Source organism: Falco naumanni, chromosome 3 (assembly GCF_017639655.2).
Source record: "Falco naumanni isolate bFalNau1 chromosome 3, bFalNau1.pat, whole genome shotgun sequence".
NCBI lineage: Eukaryota > Metazoa > Chordata > Aves > Falconiformes > Falconidae > Falco > Falco naumanni.
The window spans coordinates 71,000,792-71,020,764 of record NC_054056.1 but is presented as its reverse complement, the minus strand read 5'-3'; the positions used below and the strand labels follow the sequence as shown (position 1 = coordinate 71,020,764).

The 19,973-nt window shown below is 43.3% G+C and overlaps 1 protein-coding gene across 1 annotated transcript in view; it reads right to left on the bottom strand.

Moving 5' to 3' along the window:
• LOC121085203 (chloride channel protein D-like) overlaps positions 1 to 15,766 on the bottom strand; it is an 80,694-nt gene extending 64,928 nt beyond the window's left edge. The window contains 7 exon segments of the mRNA XM_040587636.1: positions 2,905 to 3,148; positions 5,907 to 5,999; positions 8,110 to 8,285; positions 9,256 to 9,336; positions 14,406 to 14,451; positions 14,453 to 14,539; positions 15,426 to 15,766. Coding sequence (XP_040443570.1) covers positions 2,905 to 3,148; positions 5,907 to 5,999; positions 8,110 to 8,285; positions 9,256 to 9,336; positions 14,406 to 14,451; positions 14,453 to 14,539; positions 15,426 to 15,670 — 972 coding nt within the window. The 5' untranslated portion in view covers positions 15,671 to 15,766.
• Between the last annotated feature and the right edge of the window lie 4,207 nt (positions 15,767 to 19,973).

The following is a 19,973-nucleotide window of genomic DNA, read 5'->3' as shown; positions in this document are numbered from 1 at the left end:
CATCTCACAGGAGTGGAACCAGCAGGTAGACACTGGTGTTGGCACACATAGCAGGAACCTCTGTGATGCACTGCAGTTACCACAAGCACTCAGCATTTCAGGTTACATCCAAGTAACATGATATAATGGCCTTAATGAACACTTCAAAAGACTCTGCTGAACCAGAGCTTTGCTCACTGTTCATATATTGTGTCAACCTGCATCCATGTGCATTGAGATAATTTAGAAGTAAATTTATTTAAGTAAAACTGTGAAAATTGATGCTGATCTGGAACAACTCACAGAAAAACAAATCACAACATATAGAATATAAACTGGCAGCTGGAATAGTTATTGAATTTTCTGCTTGATTACTCAACAAGCACTAAGGATGAGAGCAATAGCATGTTTTAATTTTATCTTCCAGCCAACAAAGAGGGGTCAACAGATTGGTGGCAATCTATTACAAGCTGTGAGGATATTATTTCCCTAGCCCAGACTTGGACTTATACAGCTTTTTGTCAAGATTAGGATCTGGACAGAGTAAGAGATTACAAAATGCTCAAAAAAACTACCTGGTAAAAAGGGTTGTCTGAAAAAAAGTCCTAAACTGGTATAATCTTGGGGGTAGCAGATGGAGAAACTCTCAGCCTTCCATCCAGCCAAGCTTGAAGAGTTGGTCCATTGGGTACTACGGACTGAGAAACTGGGTCTGGAAGAGGAAGAATCCCAGCAGCTATTCCCAGGCAGAAGCAGCCCAACACCTGCAGGATACACTCTCAGGGAGTAGGGAGAGATGTAAGGCATATTGTGCAACCATCACATATGTCGGTACTCTAAGTACTAAGCAAAACTAATAATGCTATTTTTACCAATAGCTGCAACAAAATCCATCCTTTTCCAAAGGATTTAAAGAGCTCTAATATTTAACATGTTGAAATTCAGCGAGAAGTAGCTTAATTTAAAATAGAAAAAATCCGGTTTATTTACTGCAGGACCCAGGTGTCTTGCATTATATTCTACTTAATTCCAAACTTGCACTAAAACTAAAAATGGACATACAAGGTTTTATTGTTTTCTCTCCCTGCCTCCATTTTTCCTAAGGGAAAGATATACTGGGATATTTGTTTTAAAGTACTGTGCATGTACATGTGAGTGCTCCATGCACTGGGAATGAAAGGTTGCACAGTGTATTGTTTGTTTTTGTTGTAGTAGCAGCCACAGGCTTTGGCCAGTCATCAAGAAAAATCTGCTACCTACAGAGCAAGTTTCACTTCTACAACTAATCCAATGGTCTATGTAAAAATAAAGTGAAGCTTCCTGCAAATCTCATGCTCTGGAGTACAATAAACCCCCCTTGTAACATTATGCTAGGTAGTATGAAACTAAAGCAAACAAATAGTTTTCTTGAGAAACATAACCACAACCTTTCAACTCGGAGTTTATCCACCGTAAACTGTGTTGGTTAATGCCACAAAACATGAAAGAAGTAAAATTTCCCCTGAGCCCTGTGTTTGGTGAAACAAAAATATCTCTGGTTATCTGCACTGCATTGAGAGCCAAGAACTACTGAACCCTGCCAGAAGTCATGGTGATAATAATTTTAGCTATCTTTTTCCTCTAATGACACTAAGAGAGAAAAGAAGGAGACAGAATCCACTTCTCTTTTCAGAAAACAACCTGAAAGGAGTGTTGAAAGAGCAACGCTTATTCTAAAATAGCGGTTGAGGTGAATCCACTCTCCCTGTGCACACAGCTGTTCATTACACAATACATTGGCTTCAGCAATGAATCTGAAAGCCTTCAGAAAGCCTGACCTTTTCCCTGTCCGTGTAGTCTCACCTTTCCACCACAGATTTTTATCTTCTTGGTTGTGTCACTGCAACTTTTTGGGGGGCTGCAATATGAGCTGGTCGACACAAAGAATCTGGGTTGAAAACCAATGTCTTCTCCACTTGCCCCAGCTAAACTTGTGGTAAAGGAAATATACCCCAAATATTTTTGCACAGCATATGGAAAATCATTGTATCAGGCAGCATGCACACAAAAAAAATGTTGCCCATTTTCCCAGCCAAGCTATGCCTACCTGTGGAAAATACCATAATCTCTGGTTTCTGCATTGCTAGAGAGATACAAGTCAGAAGAGATTCAGTGAGCAATTAAAGTGATCAGGGAATTACCTTAGGAAAAACTGAATTAGTAGCAAAAAGTGGACTGGGATTCAGGTCAGGTTTTTATCTCTAGCTCTCTAATTGATCTTCAAGTCAAATACAAAGAAGAATATTTAGGCAAGAAGTGAAGATCATGATACTTGCACGTCACTATTGAATCACCTTGCAATAAAAATGAGCGAAAGACATAACAAAAACAACTACTTTTAGGCAGACACAAGATAAAATTCAAAGGTCAAGGTTGTGTCGTGCTGGAAGGACTCAAGTAAACGTAGCTGAGATTGAAGGTCACCTCTGTTGTGCAACCAGGAACAAACAGTGATTACATATTTTCAAATGTTTAATCTGTAAGCACAGTACAGCAATGCCTGCAGCAACAACAAGGAGCTCAAGCCAACTACAGGAGAAGAGGACACCCTATTTAAGAGCTTATCTGCTTCTTTTACTTTAAAGTAGCCCTCTCCTATCCAGCACCAATATAGAAAGTTATCTTAACAACTTACATGATCAGCTAATAAGCAAACAGTAGATGCTTTGTTCACTTCAGTTTAGAACAAAACAACTCTGTATTGTATCTAAGTGATTAAAAGATGCCAAGTATGAAGGCTTCTGTATCCACTGATCTAATAATTGTACATATACCATCCTTTCCCCTTCTCAGCCCCCCTTCCCCACTACTCCCCCAGCAACAATGCTGAAAGAGACAAACCTAAAACATTGCACCTCTTTCCTCCCACACCCACACGGTACATACCCAAAATATAATTATTTTCTCTGCTTCAAAAAATCCAAAATTACCTCTGTAAACAAACCCATAGAGGGAAGAGGACTGTAAATCTGTGGTCAACGTAGCCATCAAGCAGTAGAAGAAGGTTTGCCAGGCCAGCCTGATGTCCCAGAATGAAGACACTTCTAACGTGAACAAGACCCCGCTGCCAATGGGGGCACAAAATACTGAAGCTACGCGTGCTCCCACCCCAGCCGTAATGAAACTGCACCTACAACAAGTAGAAGAGGCAAAATCCAGGTAATGGGAAAAAAACAGAAATTAAATACCTCCATAAACACCGTTTCCTGTCAAAGCTGGTTTTACGGGGCTGAATTTAAAGACTTGTTGGTTTATTTTGGGGTTATCATAGTGCCTTGCATCTCTAGGATTTGAGTTGAGATCCATCCGTCTTCACCTCCAGCCTTGACAAAACCCTCAATTCTGTAACATCGTGCAGGGACCACCACGCCATACCAGCCAGCTGCTGAACCAGCCTGACTGAGGCCAGGCAGACATGCCACTTCACACCTGGGAAGCAGTGCAGTCACAAGGGTGAAATACTGCGGGGAAAAAGGTAAGAAAGCTTGGGATTCACTACAGAATGAGAGTACAGCCCCAGAGCCTGCAGGTTCAACACGTTGCCTCAGTTTGCAAATGTGTGAGAAATCCACAGGGAGCACGCATGCCTTGCTTCCCTCCCTGTGAAGGCGTGCAGCTCACATACACCCTGAACAGCAACAAACTTCTGTTGCTGTAAGCTGCACTAGGAGCTCAAATGGCAGAGATCTGCACTGTAAGCCAGTTCCAGTGAAGGAAAAAGAAAAAAAAAAAAAAGAAAAAGGAAGAAAAAAGAAAATTAATCATAGTGTTGTAAAGAATGGCATTAAAGGACAGACTTCCTTTATACTCTTATTATTATTTATTTTCCCACACACAACAGCATTTTCTTTCCAAAGCACCCAGTTCATTATATGAAAACAACATCTTGCATCAGACAAAAGTTACATTTTTAAGGAAGGCCACAGTATGCAAAACAGAGGGAAAAATATAGAAAGAGGAAATAAAATTATACTTTAATTCTGCCTTGGAAAATAGATTCAAATCCAGGCTTTGGGGGGATACTGGGTGATGCTGATACATATAATGCACTAATCACTAGCGCTCACCAGCTTATAAAGCTTGCATCCTCTGGATGTGCTACCTGAGACCTCAGGGATAATTTGCAGAAATGCTGAGCATTCAAGTACTAGCTGAAGTCAACAAGCATACAAAATGCTTGAGTATTTTTAAGATTAAGAAATGCCAAGTTCTTAGCAAAAAACTTTAAACAGACCAGAGTAATCTCTAAAACATCAGAGGGCCCTTTTGTGTTCTCTGTGGTGTCCACAAATGTTATCAGTGCAAAGATGGGTGGCAACGAGAATAATGGACAGAAAATAAGGGAAAAGATTAGAGAGTTCATGTGTCAAAGCCCTTAACAAAGTCCTCCAGTAAAGCTACACAGGCAACTTTATGTCTGGTATTTCCCAACTCACAAACGCTGAGTTAAGATACCCTTGTGTGTGGATTTTTACTGACATATCATATTGTATCTTCACAGTGACATTGTTTCCAGCAGCAGGGAACTCAAAAAGTACTGCACGCCACAGTAAAAGCTGGGCAAGCTTTGCTTGGATGTCTTCAACCTCTTTCTCCTATCAGTTGTACATGCTATGTATCCCACCAATAGTATCAACAATGAAATTGGACCCCTCCTACACATCCATTACAGCTGCCCGATGGAGGGATGCCTTAAGATCCTTCAGTATCCTAACGCTTGCTGAGTTATACCTCTGCCTGTGACTGTACTCCGAGAGCATACATCTCTTGAGCTTACTTAACTCCAAAAGATACCAGGAGAGTGGAAGTCTTTTGTCCTGGTCTTTGTAAAGAAGCAAGGTCTCACTCGGACTGAAATTTGTCTCTGCTGCTCACCAGCAATTCCCTCTGTGAAGGGGACTCCCACAGAATTTGTCTCTCCCAGGATGGCTCCCGACTGCAAGCTAGCACTTCTTTCTAATTATACTATAACTGGATGCTGCAGAGAAAAACAAAAGTTCTCACTGCTTCTCTTACTGCAATTGCCAATTTCTTCCATGACTAACATTTTGCTTAACCAGCACGTCTCAGATTTATTTAAATGACCGATCTTAAAAGGCTAAACGCAAAAGAGTCCATATCTTCCCTTTGATTATCTTTTAAGCTACAGATAGTTCACAGTGACTGTTCATTTGAATTCTTTGTATTTCTTTGGGAAATTAACACATGGGGCTCTTTCATTTTTTCCTTGCTTTAGGAAAAAAAATGGTATCGTATAGAAGTTTGTATGTCAAGATGACAATAAATACCGTCCAGAAGACATAAACTGGTTTGTAATTTCTTTGTCTGGAAACTAATCTCATTGATTTCACAAAAGAGAGCTTACCAGAGTTATCTCAGACACACATGAGCAGAGAAGAGCCATATTAAAAGTGTGTCACAAAAAATTTACTTTTTCAAAACTAGAAAAATACAGCAAGGCCCCCCCGGGCACATTGTGCAATCTCCATCATCTCTTTTTTTTTCCCTGGGACAGCATCACTGATTTGAGGATAAAGGCCATGTGTAAAAATCCTGCATCTTTCTCCCTCCTTTTCCAACCCAGAAGGCAATGGGAGGTGGTCTTCAGTATTAACATATTATTTCACAGGCATTCAATAAAGCAACTTGTGAACTTTGTTTTAACTAAAGACCTTTGTTTAATTAAACAACTTATTTTCAATTAGAGCAGGTGGCTTTTTCCCCATTCCAAAGTGACAAACAGCAGGAAGGCTGAAAGATTGCTGGAGCGGTACCTGTATTCCCCTTCCAGATGCAATGGGCTCAACAGTGACTTGCCGCACACCCCCGGGGCACCAAGGGTGGGTGGTGGGGCAGCCCCCCCAGGGCCCCACAGCTCTGCCCATCACTTATCAGCTGAATTCCAAGATCTGATGAAGATCGGGAGGTGGACGCCAAGGGTGTCTGACTGCAGCTGGCTCAGGCCACAACCCAGGAGAGCACTAAAAGTGATGTTGTATAATTGAGAGCACTCTTCAGTAAATTATTCATAAATCAGCCACGATTATAGGCAGAGGAGGGCAGAGCCCTAGCTGGCGTGCAGCAGCAAACCTAGATTGGTTTCAACAGATTTAAACACGGAAAACATGAACACATCTTTCAAATATGCAAAGTCCTGTTGACATAAAGGAGAAGGCTACTAAAGACTTTCAGATTCTTGACTCAGAGACTTAAATGTCTCTTTTGAGAGAAGTGTTGTGATGATAGACCATGAAATGCCTTTTGAAGAACTGCATGTTAATGTCTGCCCAAGTGTGGTGACACATCAGACTACAGTCCGTCATTTCAGTCATCTGTTCCCAGGTTAACAACCATGGCAGCCAGAACAGCTCTGCTTCTAACAGAATATGTGTAATGATTTAAATTATTACAGTGTGTTCCCAGGCAGCACTTCAAACTACATTTAAAGGGGAGGGGGAGGGAATCCAAACCCTTAGTGAAAAGAAAAAACTATTCATTGTATAGTCTTGGAAGACTTTTCTACAAGACTTAAATTAGGAGCCTTAATGAATGTCTCAGAGGCTTTTAGCAACTTACGTGTGTTTATGTTTAATAAAAATGGTGGATGGTTCCAGATAAATTAAATTAAACTAGCTCTTAATTCCTACATTTTAAAAAGGCATCATGTTAATACCATGCTGACTTTCTTCATGGAAATATGATTCAATCCTTTGGCTCATGCATCACTGTTACCAACCCAGCACAAAGGGGGAAAAAAATTACAGCTGCAGTCTCTGAGCTCCTGGAGACAAATGTCTGAAAGCAAAGAAAACAAAAGATACCTAAAGGGAGAGCTAAACCTTGGTAATCATTGTCTGGAAGGTTTGTGGCTGCCTCTGACTAACCATGCACTCCTATTTTTGAACATCTGAGTCATCCCCTAGGTTGCTGCACCTCCGTCCAAACGAATAAATAAATATAAACCCATAGAGTAACAGCAAATGTGAAAGGGTGGTGGGGAGGAGGGTAGGTTTGGTCAGGGTGGTGAAGAGGAAGAGAAAAAACCTCAGGGATGAATACTTTCCAAACCCAAAAAAGATCAGAAATAAAACAGCAAACCAGCCAACAAACAATCTGTATCATATTAGCAGGGACTAATTTTGCCATCTCTGCTCAAGATACAGTTTAATGATGGTGGTAATCAAGTGCAGCAGGATTCTCCTCCAAATGGTGAATACAGGAAACTATCTCACTTACCAAAACAGCAAAGCCCAAAACCTGGCCTGCAGTTACTAAATTTGGCTGTATTGCAACACAGCAAATTTTAAGAATTGCTCTGACCTACAGAGCAGGACTGGGCAACCGTCCTTTCCCCTTCTTTCTACAGCATGATGGGGATTCTCTTCTTTGTGTATAGCAAGGGCTGGGGATAAAGTCATTATCCTTCAAACGGACTATAAAGTCTGCTTTTCCCTACCTAGAAAACATTGTATTACACTACTGCATGAACAACAAGCAGATCCAACCTGACCTGCAATTTGCCATCTGCAGAGCTTTGCGAAGCAGTGCCTGGTTTCTGCGGTCGCCCTTAGCTGACACCGGTGGCTGCCGTGTTCATAAGCTGGAAACATGGGTCCCAAGGGCCTGGCTGTCCATCACTGCGTGCCTTACACAGCCACTTCAGCACTTCTGCAAGGTGGCTGTAAAATTGTTGCCCCTTTTGTGCACAGCCACTTGAGACTGGCTTTATTTTTATACAGACTTGGTGTAAGTAAAAGCAGTTGTACGAGATGCAAAGGAGCTGGCAGGCCATAGCTGTGGGATGGGTTGCTTTTCAGAAACAAAATGGACTGCAGTTGTCCAGATAACTACTTGCTGAGTCTCAACAGGGAATCGTACTAGGGAACCAAGCCAGTATTTAAAACACACAGTGAAAAATGTTTTTCTTCATTGCATGGCATGAATAGTTGTGCTAATGCAAAGGAAGGGACAGCAGAGGTGAAAAGCACTCCCAGCACAGGGTATTTTTTAAGCCAGTGTTGCCACCAAGACATACATTGCAAACCCACACCATCAGCCTGATAGCTTTAACTTTTGTCTGCTATTTCATACCCCAAATGGATCATGGGACCTTTTGGCCCGTAGAACAGCCCAGAGGCTACAGCCAGCACACATGAGACAAATGTCCCTGAAAAGGTCTTGATGTTACAAAAATGTTGAATAGAAGTCCCATTCAAATACCCGATGATTTCTGGCAAGCCCAATGGTGACCCTGCTGGGCAAAAGAACTTGGGGGGAAGAGAGAGAGAGAGAGAAACAGAATCAACAATCATTAGATGCTGATGTGTTAGATGAGTCAGAGTTTTTAAATCCAGCCCTCACCTTGCTCTGTTCACAAACAAACTTTCCCAGAATTAACAGATGATGTAGATACACATATAACTTCTGGCTAGACACAAAAATTCAAGCTCCCAACAGCATTGCTATATGTGTACTGGGGGTAATGAGAGAAGAAAACGGCTGACGAGGGCCCCTGCCCCAGCACCCTGCCATGCCTGCCGATGCCTGAAGGCAACCAGCCTCTTGCCTTTGCACAGGCTGTCTGCGGGGCAGGGTGTACACGTGAACCTGTGTGGTTTGTCAGTTCAGACTTTAGATAGCTTAAAACCAGTCAGTTATTACTCACATAACAGCAAACTCCCTTTTTCTACTGTTGCTGGATTTCACAAGTTCAGTAAACCATTCACTTTTTCTCTCACCTATGCTGTTAATTGCCTGTCTATAATTAAGTTGAACACAGCAGGACAGTAAATGACAGAAACGCTCAATGTTTTAGCCTTGCTGCCTTGTAAAAGTACTGATCTGGGCTACAAGGGATACCCACATAGCACAGCTAAAAGATCAATCTAAAACCAACAGTAACTTTTATATGGACTGATGGTCTTTGGCTTAGGCCCCTTCCAAACACTGAGTTTTCACAAGTTATACCAGCTGCCACTTGTATTTATTTTATAAACACCACATGCTAAGTGTAAATTGCATCGCCACCACCACTGATTTCACCCCAGACACTTTTATACAAGTTACGGGCAGTGGAATCCAGCCGTAGGCCGAAGGCCAAGACAGACCGCTCCAATGGGGTTGTATAATAGAGGGGAGTTTTTAAATGAAATACTGAATTAACCAGTATTTGGAAGGGCAAGAGGTTTGGTTTGTCACAGCGTTACAGGCTTGTTGTGTAGGACACTTAGCACTTACCAGCACTGAGGCTGACGACAGAACCACCATGGCCAGCCCTGACTCAAGCGCACACGGCCAGCTCACGTGAATGTCGCCATCCTGCCCGGCTGGCAAACAGATTACTGCATTGGCACCCACAGACCACATCCTACTTTTCCATCATCTTTTGCCCCACAGATTTCTGCAGGCAGAATGTGTACCACAGGGAAAAACCAAAACAGGCAAGCAGTGCAGGCTCTTTAGAAGGATGGGAATGAGTAACAGTAAGGTGAACGATGACTTTCAGATTCAAGTCACGGCTTTTTTCCAGGACTTCTTGCTCATCTTTAAAAACACTATAAAGGACCCGTTGTTACTCATCAAGGCCCTTTTCAGGTCAGAAGCAGAGGTAAAGGACCTTAAGAACATGCACAAGGAAACACTAAATGGTGTCTCTATATGGTGTCTTCAGGAGACATTTTGCCTGAATGAAGGCTTCAAAGTCTTAAATCAGTACTTACCTTCATAAATTTCCAGCTGTTACTAGTAGACAGAATATATGTGAGCAAGCTCTTTCCCGCTTTATTTTAACCAAAAGGACATTTCTCATACTAGGCCTTCTCACATTTAAAAAACACATTTCAGTCTCCCTGGGTTTTCAGTTTGTTTCTCTGTGCTTGTTCTGACTGCAGTTCTCCACGACTCCTCAGCTCCCACACACTTTGCCACCTTCTCCAGCGCCCAGCAGCGATTCACTGTGTGTGCAGGTCAAGCACAGCCCTTCCACTCCTGAGGTCGCAGCGTCACAGCCAGCCACCGCAGCCTTCCCGGCAGCCTGTCCCATACAGGCTTTTGCAAGCGCATCATGCCGCACACCCAAACAGCAAAGTGCGCGAAAATGAATTTTGCTCATCTGCAGCTGAAGGTGGTATTTAGATGGGAAGGCCTTCCAGGGCAGGAATTACATGTTTGTACCGATATCAGAGCCTGTGAGAGCTTACCTCCTGTGTCTCTTTGTATTAGTTTAATACAACAGGACAAATTTTATATTATGACAGGACCAACAGCATGTGTAATGGTTGTTGTGGTACCCTGGAATCAAACTGTGGTTTCGTTCTGTATATTCCTTATTTATACTTTAGTGTGTATATACACACATGCATGTATATACATACAAATGCATGTGTATACACATGTATGCATGTGTATTCATCCACTGTTTATATATTTTATAAACATAGACATAGTTTATATATAAGAAACCCCAAGGAAATAATATTCCAAGTACTATATATGCTTTCCTCGTGGAAAACCTAAAACTTCCCCTATGTCTGACAGAGCCAGTGCCAGACAGCTCCAAGATGGACCCGCCGCTGGCCAAGGCCGAGCCCGTCAGTGATGGCGGCAGCACCTCTGGGACAGCGTATTTAGCAAGGGGGGGGATAAACTGAGCAGCAACCTGCAGCCAGAGAGGAGTGAGACTGTGAGAGCAACAGCCCTGCAGACCCCCAGGCCAGCGCAGAGGGAGGCAGGAGGGGCTCCAGGCCCCAGAGCAGCGGTTCCCCGGCAGCCCGTGGTGAAGCCCCTGGCGAGGCAGGCTGTGCCCCTCAGCCCGCGGAGGATCCCATGCCAGAGCCGGTGGATGCCCAAAGCAGGCTGTGACCCTGTGAGAAGCCCACACTGGAGCAGGCTCCTGGCAGGACCTGTAGACAGAGGAGCCCAGGCTGGAGCAGGTTTGCTGGCAGTACTTGTGACCCCGTTGGGGACCCAGAGCTGCAGCCCATGGGAAGTTCTGACACTGGAGAAATTCATGGAGAGCTGTCTCCCACGGGGAGGGGTGGAGTGTGAGGAGCCTCCCCTGAGGGGGAAGGAGCAACAGAGGCAGCGTGTGATGGACTGACCCCAGCCCCATTCCCCATCCCCCTGCACCGCTGGGGAGGAGGAGGGAGAGAATTTGGGAGTGAAGTTAGGCCTGGGAAGCAAAGGGAGGGGTGTGGGGAACGTGTTTTAAGTTTTGGGTTTATTTCTTATTACCCTACTCTGATTTGATTGGTAATAAATTTCCCTAAGTTGAGTGTTTTGCCTGTGACAGTAATTGCTGAGTTGATTGCTCCCTGCCCTTACCTCGACCCACGAGCTTTTTGTCGTGCTTTCTCTTCCCTGTCTGGCTGAAGAGGAAGGTGATAAAGTGGCTTTGGTGAGCACCTGGCATCCAGCCAGGGTCAACCCAGCACACGCACCATCCAGGCCATTAGTGAGGATATCCACAACAGTATCTGGCCCAGTATTGACCCCTGGGGTACACCCATGCTGACTGGCCTCCAGATGGACTTTGCGCTACCGACTATAATGCTTTGAGCCCAGCAGTTCTGCCCGTTTTAAATCCATCTCACTGACCACTTATGTAAGCCATACATCAATCACCAGTTTGTCTTATGAGGACGTTATGGGAAACAGTGATGAAAGCCTTGCTGAAGTCAAGATAAAGAACATCCACTGTTCCAGTCATCTCATTAGTACAAGATTGTTACCCACTAAATCCATGCTGACTATGCCCAATCACCTTCTTGTCCTTCATACACTTACAAATGGTTTCCAGGGTTATTTGCTGTGTCATCTTCCTGGGGTCATGATGAGGTTGACTGGCCTGTAGTTCTCTGGATCCTTCTTGAAGACAGGAACGACACTGGCTTCCTCCAGTCCTCAGGATTCTCTCCTCAGTTTCCATGACCTTTCAAAGATAATTGGGAGTGGCCTCACAATGACATCAACCACCTCCCTCAGAGAAGGCATAGAGTACCTTGGCCTTTTCCAAGTCCTTTATCACCAAGTTCCTTACCCAGTTCAACAACCAGCCCATGTTTTTCCTAGTCTTCCTTTTACTGCTGATGTACCGGTAAACACCACCTTCCTTTCTTGTTGCCCTTCAACATCCCTGATCATATTCAATTCCAGGTACACTTTGGCTTTCCTAACCCCATCCCTGCACACTCAGACAGTGTCTCTGTATTCCTCCAGGGTCACCTGTCCCTGCTTCCACCCCTTGTGTGCTTCCTTTCTATGTTTGAGTTTTGTGAGGAGCTTCCTGCCACTTTTTGCTTGATATCCAGTTCATTGGAATGGATTGTTCTTCACTATGGAGGAGATAATCCCTGAAAACCAACCAGCTCTCTTGGTCCCTATTCTCTCCAGGATGGTCTCCCTTGGGATTCTTCCAACAGATCCCTGAGTAGACTAAAGTGTTCTCATGATGTCCAGAATTGTGGTCCTGCTTTTTGCTTTTTCCCCCTCATCTCAGGATCCCACATGTCACCATCTCATGGTCACTGCTGCCACCAACCTTCACATGACTGGCCAGTCTTTCCTTGTCAGTAAGTACAAGGTCCAGCAGAGCATGTCACCTCATTGGCTTCTTGATCATCTATCAGGAAGCTGTTATCAATGCACTCCAGAAACTTAATGGATTGCTTGTGCCCTGCTGTGTTGCCCTTCCAGCAGATATTGGGATGACTGGCTAAAGAATCCCACAAGGATCTGGGCGAGGGACCATGAGACTTCTTTCAATTGCCTGAAGACAGCCTTGTCTAATTCTTCATGAGCCAGCAGTCTATAGCAGACACCCGCAACATCACACATATTAGTGTGCCCTCCAACCCTGATCTGCAAGCTCACAGCTTACTCTCACCTGTACTAAGGCAGAGCTCCATGCATTCCCACTGCTTTCCCACAAAACAGAGCAACTGCCACTCCTAACCGTCCCAGTCTGCCCTTCCTAAAGAGCTGCTGCAGCACTCCAGCAGCATCAGCTATCCCACCATATCCGTGCAGACCAGGAGCCCATCTGCCGTGCTCCAGCCTCAGCGAGAGGTCACAGGCACTGCCCACAGCCACAAACCTACAGAGCTGCACCCTCCCTGGGGAGCTTGCTCTAGGTTAAGCCTGAGAAAGGCCCACGGCTGAGGGAGCTGGGCCTGTTCAGCCTGGAGAGGAGAAGACTGAGAGGGGGCCTTATCAATGTCTACAAATATCTTAAGGGCGAGTGTCAAGAGGACGGGGCCAGGCTCTTTTCAGTGGTGCCCAGTGACAGGACAGGGGGCAACAGGCACAAACTGCAGCACAGGACATTCCTTCTGAATGTGAGGAAAAACATCTTTACCTTGAGAGTGGCAGAGCCCTGGCACAGGCTGCCCAGAGAGGCTGTGGAGTCTCCTTCTCTGGAGACATTCAAAACCCGCCTGGATGAGGCTCTGTGCAACCTGCTGTAGGTGAACCTGCTCTAGCAGGGAGTTGGACTAGATGATCTTCAGAGGTTGTAGCCTCTGCTAATTCAGGGGTAATTTCTGCCCCAGGTTCTGGAGACCAGCTCTGGCAGCTCCTTGCCACTGTTGCTGAGCCCAAAAGCACTGTCAGCCCAGATCCTGGCCCCCCCTCTGCATAAAGTGCTGCATCTGCTGGCTGCATGCCATGGATGATGGTTACACAGGCTGCCCCCAGCACCAGCTGCCAGGGTGCCCAACTCCCCCTGGTCAGGGTTCAGTGGGAATAAAAGCTCAAAGCCCCTATCTTACAAGAAGCTCTTTGTTATTCATACTATCTACCATAGATACCACAAACCAGGCAAAAATTTTACCACTTGGTTCTCTCCACAGGTAAGAGGAAAAACCAGTCAGGGTCAGAGATGCCTTAACATTTATATTGGTTTTAGCCACTCAGTGATTTTTACCACCACCATCCCAATTATCACAGACATGATGACAACCATCAAGGACAAATTAATCATTCAACAATAATCTATTACAGCATTAGCAAAAGATAGGTGCCCCAGACACACAAATAAACAACATATCTGACACTGGGTCCACATTCACTGAGCACCTTAAGAGAAACTTAATCCCTTCCCTTGGACATCAACCATACCTAAAGCAGCACATGCCCCTTAGGTACAAGGGGGAAGAGAAAGAGGAGTATTTTAAAGACTGCCTTTATCAATCTCATGACAAGAACATCATCAAACATTATACTGTACTATAGGTTAAGTTCTTGCACAATATATCAAAGCATACCTACACAAAGCACCACAGGATATTTAGTGTCCACACCCACCTAGAGAGACAGAACCTCTAGTCAGTTAAACCTTCATGATGTGTGTTTTCTAATAAACAAACATAGAAGAGGTCACTCTTGCTCACCTGCAGGTAATTTTCCACCAGGTCCCATTTCAATTTGATGAGACTCAGTTATCTGATGAATCAAAACCCCCAGTGTCCCAACTGCGGTTCCAATTAGCCCCATTAGCAGCCATTGATCCCACTCTTTTCTAGAAATAGGAGAACACAGTTACCTCCCAGCCTACAGCACAGGTCTATTTCCCATGCTTCCTCTCACAAACATGCAAATTCCATTTTTAGAGCACTTTGATTATTAACCGTGACTGCTTTTGCCAACATCCCCTTAAAAAGTGTAGACTCAACAAAACTCTACCTTCAGGTGAAAGCCATTTCCATTTGAGTAAGGAACACAGGGTATTTTGGTTTTGTTTTTTTAAAATATATAAGTAGCAGTGCAATCTCCTTTCAGATGCTGATTGTTTGATGCCATTTCAAAATTCAATTATGTGACTCAGTAATTAAGCATTCAGTAGAGCACTTAGAACTCATTTCAAAGTAATTCCTGTTTTCTTCTATTGCAACTAATGCAGAGTACTAATCATATAAGTGTGCAAACCTTTACCTCTAGCTTATGTTGTTACTAAATTTACACTTCAAATAATAAATGTGAACCAATAATAATTACTGATTTATTTCTAGTATCATTTAGGACTACAGCACCCCTACTGAAATTCAAACAGCATGTTTCCTGGACATTACACTAAGAGGCAGTGAATTTCAAGAAAAGTCTCAGTAAGACAACATTCCCCCAAACCTCTGCAAAGTCTCATCCTTTTATGTTTTATAAATTGAGTAGTTAATAACATATTTTTTGCATAGTCAAGAATTTGTCAAGAGCAAAGGCATAAGCACTTTCAAAAAATGCTCTTCATCAAATTTGCTTGCCACTTGGCTCCCTTCTACATACTATTGAAGTGTCTGCCTCAGTAGAAACAATAAATAAAGTTTTCTTAATTCCTTCTGCTATCAGGCATCTCCCTGGATTGTCCGAACTACCCATAGCTTACAGGTACCTTAAGAGTATTTAAGGTAATTCTACCTGTTTTCTCTTGTAGCCACTTCTTACAAACTTTACTGTGTAAAGGCAAATAATCCTAACTCTCATGGGCTATCAGGTGTTCTCTCTCCCCCTCCTTGCAGTGATAATATGCAAAACTGCTTCTCCTGATGCTGCATTGCCTCCTAAGATCCTGAGAATGAATCAGATCAGGCCCATGATCTTCTGCCATTAACATCTCCTCTTCACCATTTCCCACATGTGTCCTATGGGAAAAAAGTGATGACATTACAGTGGCCTCCAAGAATCTTTGGGAAGCCAACAAGATGATGTGAGCCCAAGAACAGTCTCCTTGAGACTGAGATGAATGGAAAGCCACCCAAGGATGGAGTAGCTGTGGCACAGAGATTGGCTGGTTTGTGTTTGGCCTTGGTTAGCTGTCACAGTCAAAGCAATGAAAATTTGTCTGAGCTGGAGCTCTCCAGTGAAGTCACTCCAAGAACAGACTGACCACTGTAACAAGATTATTGCACTAGATCCTTGCAGGCTGTTCAGAGGACAGGAACGCTTAAGCCATAGGGGCTTTGTCTGTTTTAAAATACGATCACTTGCTGTGCTTTGAGTTGTCCAAAGATCTTGATCCACTATCTAATCACACAATTTAAATAAATTAAAATCTAGGTTGCAGTAACATTCAGTTAGACCCCAAATTCTCAGTATTATATAAGCACCCTAAAAATGCTTATTCTCTAACACAATTGCCTTTGAATTTACGTGTCAATTTTCTTTTTAGAAAGGTAAAACTCATTTGCTGGACTACCAAACTCACTACAGCTTGGATACTTTACCCAAGGTAGCTTGCAAGTTGACAGTTCAGTCAAAGCAGAAAAAGACTTGATGCATATCAAATATTTACTGTAAAGACAAATCAGTAACACGACGCATGTTTGCCACCTCCAAGGCGTGTTTTTGTTACCAAAGACAGAGTAGAGAAGATTGCTGCTGCTTTCCACTTACTAGCGTGTGGACCAATTTGGAAAGGTCTCATCTCAGATAATGAGGAAACATACATAGTTCCTCAGTTGTCAGGTAGTGAGTACTAAATGGCAAGAGAGAACAAAAGCCACATGCAAATTATCTGAAACCAAGGCTTCTGACCTATGATTTTGCAATGCTGAAAGTTTCCTTGTGGCCCACACTTTTCAAATGTAATGAAACATATTGTCAAGGCAACACTGCCCAGGGCAGGGGGCACCTCCACATCAGGAATATAGCAATAGCCCAAGTCCAACTTCTTATACCATGACTGTAGGGTTTTGCCAGCTCAGTCAGGCATTTTGTTCTAGGCATTTCAAAAGTACTATGCAAATTCAAGACCTGGCAACTCTCAGCCTAAGGAGAAAAAAAAAAAAAAAAAAAAAGAAAAAAAAAGTTGGAGACATGATCTACATGGAAACCAAAGACTTCAGAAAATAGTTTTTCCTGGAAACTATGTGAATGGCTACAAGCAACAGTAAATGCATCAGAAAAGTTAATGTTACTTTCCTTACAGATGTAGGGAAATAAATTTATCTTTGCCACCAAATACATCCACAGAGAAGTTATCTGACAATAAACACACATCGTGTAATCAATTAAATCACTCAAGTCAAAGGTGAACTGAGGAGGAATAGCCAGGTCCTCACTCTGATTTTGACTTGTTATCTAAAAAGTGGCAAGCACTTTATTAGACTAGCTCAGACCTTAGTTTTGGGTTTAAGCACAAAAACATATTGTACAAGCTAATCAGCATTTGTACAAAAGCTGGGTTTAACTAATCATATTTCAAGTTTAAAACAGAGCAAAGGAAAACAGAGCCCAGATGAGAAAAGCAGGCACCTGAGCAGAGCTGCTGGCTAGGACCCCCCCCACATACACACACTGCTTCATGCAGGGGTGCCCAGCCTGGCTACCACAAGGTGTCTATTTAGCACATTTATTTCTGCAACATGGGGATTTGTATGATGCCATTTTTCTACTTGTGTTAGATCAAACTTGTATACGCAAATAGATCTGGGATTCCAGTGTGAACAGAAATACAAAATCCACTGATGAACACAGAAGGGGACACCATCCACCACCCCCCGAAAATAAAGCTACCTTTCTAGGGGCAAGGGATGAGGCTAAGTCATTCTGCTCACAGACAACACAGATACACCTCATTCCATGTTATGGTGGTTTGTTATATAAACAGGACGGCAGTTTTTCCTCAGACAGGAACACCATTACCATCCCTAACAGCATACCTGAACATTTGTCTTTGCTGTCCCCCGTTGCCAGAAAAACTGAAGCTGACCCCTCCTCTTCCATGAGACACACATTCAACCCAGTCTCTGCAGCAGTGGCTCAGCTATACTGCAGATTCTCACAGGCATCCACTCATGCATTCAGTGTTAATGAAAAAAAAAAAAAAGAAGAAAAAAAAAGAATTAAAATGGTATTTCAAACTTTGACCCCTTTTTTTTTTTTCCCCACAGACTCCTCTATAGTTAACTTAAACCCACCAGTACACTCACTTATCTGAAACACACTTCATGAACCTCTGTGAAGCAGTGCACACATGGTCAGGGTCCAAAAGTGAGAAGGCAAAAAGCAGAGACATTTGAGATTGCAAGGGGGGCACAGCTGCATCCCAGAGATGCAGGAGCTGAGACAAATCTACAGAGGACAGACACAGCCTTACAAAATATGTACAAACACAGGGCATTCGTTCATTATTTTACAATGAAACCTGACGACATTTTCCCTCAACAGAAAAAAGTTATTTTCAGAATACTTAAATGAAGAAAGCAAATGCAGATCAGGGTTGTGAAAGTATTCTGTACCAGAAATTCCGCTGCTAGAAGTACACACTAAACTGCCCTGTCAGAACTTGACCCAAAACCTATGCATTTTGACTGTCATTGTTAAGTCTGCTCCCACACAGACATACACATAGACCTCCCAGTGCTGAACATGAGCTTTCATCTTTCTTCTGAAAGTATTTTGGAGAGGGTATTACCAGTTCTGTAAAGTTTGCATTAAGGATTGTCCTGCTTTCTGCAGTGAGTCCTCATCTCCAAACATCACACAAGGATGTGTCCACTTATCCTACAGTTTTTTAATTCCAACTTTGCCATAGATAAAGGCAACCAGAGGCAAAAGTATCTTCCAGCACTGAGAAAGTATTAAATTCCCACCCCTCCCCCTGCCCCGAGGAGAGCATTTAAGTCAGGCTGTGACCAGCTCCCAGGTTTTCCACTCGTTTCTGACTTTGATACCTGCACCTACAAGGCTCGATACCTGCTTTTGCAAGGCTTGCTACCTTACTTTTCTTATGTCAGAGGGATCACAGTCTAACTGGGAACTGCTGCTTTGGAGGCAAGGAGGCAGCTATATTCTGTGTTCGTCACCACAAAGCTAGTAGCTACACACTTAACTTCAGCATGTGCTTTAAGGATTGAAGTTATAAATTCAATTTGACTTAGTTGGGGGAGAGTTATGAAATACCGATGTGGGGAAAAAGCATGCTTTCAAGTTGCCAAGACCTCAATTAGGGAGCCATAGAGCTCCTTGTTCTACTCCCAAGCAGCTTCCATGCAGACCATGGGCCTCCTCGCGCAAGGGCGAGGGCAGAGTACGGAGGGTAGGCAGGCACCAGCGCGGCGCTCTCCTCCTCGGTCACATAAGCACACTGAGCTAGGCTGCCTCCAGCCAGGACTGGAAAGGACTCCCTTGAAATCAGAAAGATCAGCAAAGGACTGGACCACTGCTACTTGGCAATCTTGGTGGGTTACAGGTGAGGGGAGGCAAACAGAAGAAAGGCAGCTACCACATGATTATCACTAGCTGGCCATTCCAACACACAGTTTTAAGCTACCCCATCTAACTCCTCTTCCAAGCAAGTGGGAAGGAGCAACAGTTTTATTTGCCTAAATGTTTTTTAAGTGTGCGAGTATGTGCATACATTGCTAAATTAGCAAGTAAGAACTACCCACCAAACAGCATTAGCAATACAGCACGAGTTTAATTCCAGAACACTTTGTCTTTGAATCCACTTGTCTTTGAATAGTACAGACATAAATCAGAATCCAGCTATTACACATAAATGCACCTACACCAGAACTCCAATTCTTGTTACGGTTGTACTAAACCATTCCTACCTGGACACCAATTACCAATAACCTGTGTATCCAGATGGCTATATAATGTAATTTCAGCTGTGTAGTAGCAAGCCTGTAAAAACCCAAGCAAATACTTATTTGGCACCCCAGTTTTATGCAAACAGAGAACGAAGTACTTTTTGAATGGTGTCAGGAGGTGTATATACTTAAATTATATGAACTCCTTCTCTCTCCACTGCCCCCTTGTCTTCAGCTACAAGCTCATTACTGCAGCATAGGCAATTTGTGCATCTGTCAAGTAAAACAGTGCATCATTTTTGCTGGCTTCTGTTTTAATATGAAGTATCATACAGTTATTATAGAATCACAAAAATACAGTAAACCATTAGAGACTGAGAGTTAACAGTTTTACACTGAGTAACACAACAATTCCAAATCAATCTGAAGGTA